Source organism: Merops nubicus, unplaced genomic scaffold (assembly GCF_000691845.1).
Source record: "Merops nubicus isolate BGI_N331 unplaced genomic scaffold, ASM69184v1 scaffold29320, whole genome shotgun sequence".
Taxonomy (NCBI): Eukaryota; Metazoa; Chordata; class Aves; order Coraciiformes; family Meropidae; genus Merops; species Merops nubicus.
Window position 1 is genome coordinate 301 of NW_008581328.1, and position 4,211 is coordinate 4,511.

The 4,211-nt window shown below is 60.1% G+C and overlaps 1 protein-coding gene across 1 annotated transcript in view; it reads right to left on the bottom strand.

Moving 5' to 3' along the window:
* LOC103781888 (MAP kinase-activated protein kinase 2) overlaps positions 1–2,984 on the bottom strand; it is a gene marked incomplete at both ends in the record, with an annotated part of 3,145 nt that extends 161 nt beyond the window's left edge. The window contains 5 exons of the mRNA XM_008949615.1: positions 186–261; positions 477–603; positions 711–790; positions 1,545–1,609; positions 2,845–2,984. Of these exons, the coding sequence (XP_008947863.1) occupies positions 186–261; positions 477–603; positions 711–790; positions 1,545–1,609; positions 2,845–2,984 (488 nt within the window). The remainder of the gene's footprint in view (positions 1–185; positions 262–476; positions 604–710; positions 791–1,544; positions 1,610–2,844) is intronic.
* Positions 2,985–4,211: the final 1,227 nt, after the last annotated feature.

Genomic DNA, 4,211 nt, shown 5'->3' on the forward strand with positions numbered 1-4,211 from the left:
GAGAGGGAGCAGAGTCGGCGTGTCACCCTGAAACCCAGCCCAGCAGCACCCACGGGGCACGGGGCAGTGCCAGGAGCAGGCAGCTGGCAAAGGCTCAGCCCTGCCAGCCCACAGATGAGCTTGAAAGCTGCACCCCCCTCCCCCTTCTGACCCTGCCAGGCTGGAGAGGGAGCTGCTGGACTTACAAGATGTACATGATGACACCGAGGGACCACATGTCACAGGACTTGTCGTACTTCTCCGGACCCAGCACCTCTGGGGCTGGGGAAAAGAGAAACCAAAGCCCCGAGGGGTCAGCGAGCAGCAAACCCAGCACCCACCTGCCCCCAAAGAGGCCCCAGAGAGGAGCCACCCCCACGCCAGGCTCCGGGCTGGATGCAGAGGTGATGGGCTGTGCACGGCACCATCCAAACCACCCCGGCTCTGCCCTCCAGCCCTGCCAACCCCAGCAGGCTCAGACCACCCTGAGCACTTACCCACGTAGTAGGGCGTGTAGCACGGGGTGGCCAAGGAGTTGTGCGTGGTGGTTTCCTTAGCAAAGCCAAAATCTGTGAGCTTTAGCACAGCGTTGGGCCTTTTGGAGGTGTACAAGAGGTTTTCTGGCTGTGGAAACACAGGGAAGAAGCAGTGAGCAGAAGGGCTGGCACAGCCTGGGCACTGCCCCGGGCTGAGGGGGGCTCAGCACCAGGGGTGGGCACACAGCATGGCACCTTCACGTCCCGGTGGGCGATGTTGATGGAGTGCAGGTACTGGATGGCCTCCCCGATGCTCTTCATGATCTCTGAAGCCTCTGAAGCAGCAAAATAAAACCCATCAGAAGCCTTTATAAGCAAGTTACAACAAGCACCACTCCCTGGGTTACTGTACAAACCAGAGGCCAAGGAGCCTGGCTGAGGTCAGAGGGGTTTCCTCTACCTGAAGTCCCCCCTTCCAAGCTGGGCCCCCCCAGCACCCATCCCTGGGCCAGGAGCCTGCAGCAATGGGAGAGACACTCCGAGGAGGAGAGATGGGGGGAGCTCCAGCCCTTGGCCCCAGTACCAACCACACATGCCCCAGGGAGGGGCTTGTTCTGGGATGGGGGAGCTGACCCAGCCCCCAGCACTGCTGGGACCCCAAATCTGCAGGGAAACCAGCTGGGAAAGCTTTCCCCAATGGATGGGAAGCCAAGGGAGGCAACAGACTCAAGGTTTGAGTTGTGCAGATGTTTTTCCTGGCCACAGGAACAGAGGGGATGAGATTAATGAGGTCTGTGAGAACCACAGCCCCTGGACTTCACTGTTTGAGTGAGGTGGGTGCTTCTGCAGGTCACTGTGCTGGAGAGGGACAGACAGGGCATGGAGACAGCAGAGGAAGCATCCCCTAATGCTGCTCTCAAGTGAGCATGAAAAGCAGCCCACTCACCCCCCTATTCCTCACTCCCCAAGTGCAAAACCCTACTGAGGATTCAGAAGAAAGATTGTGGGAACAGGCTGGACCAGAGACACTCCTATGAACACCAAGACATGGCCCAAGGCTGAACGCCCAGGGCCCTGCAGGCTCCGTACCCCGCTCTGTGAAGGCCTGGTCACCCCGGTCCTGGATCCTGCTCAAGAGCTCCCCACCATCCAAGCTGGAAGAGAAGCAGAGGGCGTTAGGTGCTGCAGCTCCCACGGCACTGAAACCTCTGATGCTCAGTAAGAAACAAACCCCTTCTCCACCCGAGCCCCTGGGTCGGTGCTTGTGGGCACGGGGCGTGTCAGAGCCTCCTCCTTCCAGACAGGAGCAGGGCAGAGGCCTCACTGCAGCAGATGTGGTCTCCCCACCAGCCCACGGAAACACATTTACAGTAAAGAGAGCAAACGTGGCTCGAATGTGGCTCTGGGTAGGCCTGGCCTCCTTTAGCTCCCCAGCCAACCACCCTGCTCATCCCCTGCAGAAGTGCTGAGCAAAGATCGCGGCACGGGCGAGGTGTCAGCAGCACCCAGATGGGCTCCTGAGTGAGAGGGGGGAGGCAGAGACTGAGCTCCTCTGCAGCAGAGCGAGCTCACAGGTAAGGCCTTGGAGAAGGACCATGGGAAGGTTGGTGCAGCTCCTTCCCCAGCCAAAGGCTCTCCAGGTACCCCGAGGAAAAACTCAGCTCCCAGGGAGATCAGGAGGGAGATCAGGGATAACTCTCCATGAGAACAGGGCTAAGGGTGCTTCCTGTCCTGCCTCATCTAACTCCATCAGCAATGGCTCTGCCTTCCCCAGCACAGACAGCATCTCCTGCCAGCACCCTCCACGTCTGCTGGACACCTGCAATCCAGACAACCCCCACACCCCAGATCCCCACTGCTCCTCACACCCACCACCCCCCCGGGCGACCTACCGGCTTGCCAGAGGAGAGGTTTTGGCAAGGAAGCTGCATCAAATCACAGCTGCGGTTGGGATGTGGTTTCAAGACTTTCCCCTTCATTCCTCCTCCTCCTCCCCAGGTTATATCAAACATCTACCCAAACCAGAGCCACCCGGCTGCTGCTGCAGGAGCAGCCTCAGCTGATGTGCCAGCCCAGCTCGGCCACAGGCTGCCCAACAGACCCCCCCACAGGCTGCCAGGTCCCCCAATGACAACCAAAGCGGGTTTGGTTCTGATCTCTCCACAGCAAGAACCAGGGGCCCCCAGCACCCCAAGAGCCCAGGGAGTTTTCAGAATGCCTCAGAGCCAGCACAGGTCCCGTGGGACCTCGTCCAGGGCTTCCATCCCTGCGGCTCGAGGCTGCCTCCCCCTGCAGCACCTCCTCGGGGTCCCCAGGAGTCTGCTCACCCCCCTTTTTTGGCACTGTCCGACCACCTCTCAGGGCCAGGGCTGCTGCAGCAGGGACTCACCACTCCATGACGATGAGCAGACACTTCCTCCCCTGGTAGAGGTTCTCGTAGACGTCCATGATGCGGACGATGTGCGCGCACTGCGACGCCCTCCAGTGCAGCTCCACCTCCCTGCGGGCCTTCGGGCAGTCCTGCAGCATCTGCACGAGGAGCAAGACCCCGTCAGCCCCCAGCCCCCCGGGGTGTGACACCCAGAGAAGACTCGGGGCCAGCCCCAGGCGTGGGTGCTCTCTGTGGGCAGCACCCAGCCGAGCTCTGGTGTGCTCTGTGCAATGCCTCCATCCCCATCTAGTAAAGAGCTTGAAGCCACCCGCCCCCGGGACCTTCTTGCCCTCCCTTCCGAGGCTGCTAAAAGCTTATCTCAGCTGCCTGACTCCTCTCTGCCCCCCAATATGCCTCCCTGGTGCCCAGCCAGCCTGTGCCACCAGCTAGCCACGCTTCTTACTGCATTCATGAGCAAGCTTCTGCACGCTGGTCGCTACACCACAGCACCCCAGGTGCCACCAACCATCCTTGCTCCCCTCTTTCCAGCCCCCCACTAGTGCTGCCCACCCTCCACCTCCTGCTCGTGACCCTTCTGCTCCACAGGACTGGCAGGACCCTCCTGCTCTGTGCCCTTCGCACAGGCTGAGCACAGAAACACCCTCTCTGCAGCTTCAGAGGCCACCAGCAGCACCCAGCCACGCGTGCCTGGGGAGGGGACAAAGCAAAGAGCCAGATGTTCCCTAAATAGCAGCTTTTCTCCCAGGCAGCAGCAGCTCTTTAATGAGGCCCTCGCCCTTCCTGGAGACAACTCTCAGTTCCCAGGTGCAGGAAGGATTTGCTCGTCTGCCATGCACTATTAATTACCATGTTTGTCAGGATAAACAACCAGCCTTAATTATTATACTCCTAAATATAGAGCAACAAACGTGTCTATCTTGAGCATAGTTCATTTTCCTTCCTGTCTCCAGGAGCTCTTGGGGCTGGGCTCAGGGAAACTCCCCGGAGCAGGGCTGCAGCTCAGTGCAGTGAGCAGGGGCACGTGGAAACACATCCCACCCCCACGCACATCAGCGGGGGAAAAAGACCCAGGTTTGGTCATTTTACCAACACAGAGATACACTTCTTGCCCCTCTGCCCTCACCCAGGGCTGCTCGGTGAAGGAGAGCACCCAGCAGACAGGTGGAGGAGCCTCAGCCCCTGGGATGCTTCGCTGGCCTGGCAGGACCCAAAACGGTGCCTGGTGCATGGCCAGGGACCCTCTGCTGCAGGGGGGACCTCACAGGAGCAAGGGTTAATGCTTGCTGCACCCCCAGAAGATGCTCACTGCCTGCTAAGAGGTGAAGCTCTCGCTGCCCTGGCCCAGGAAGGGCAGTTGCATTCCT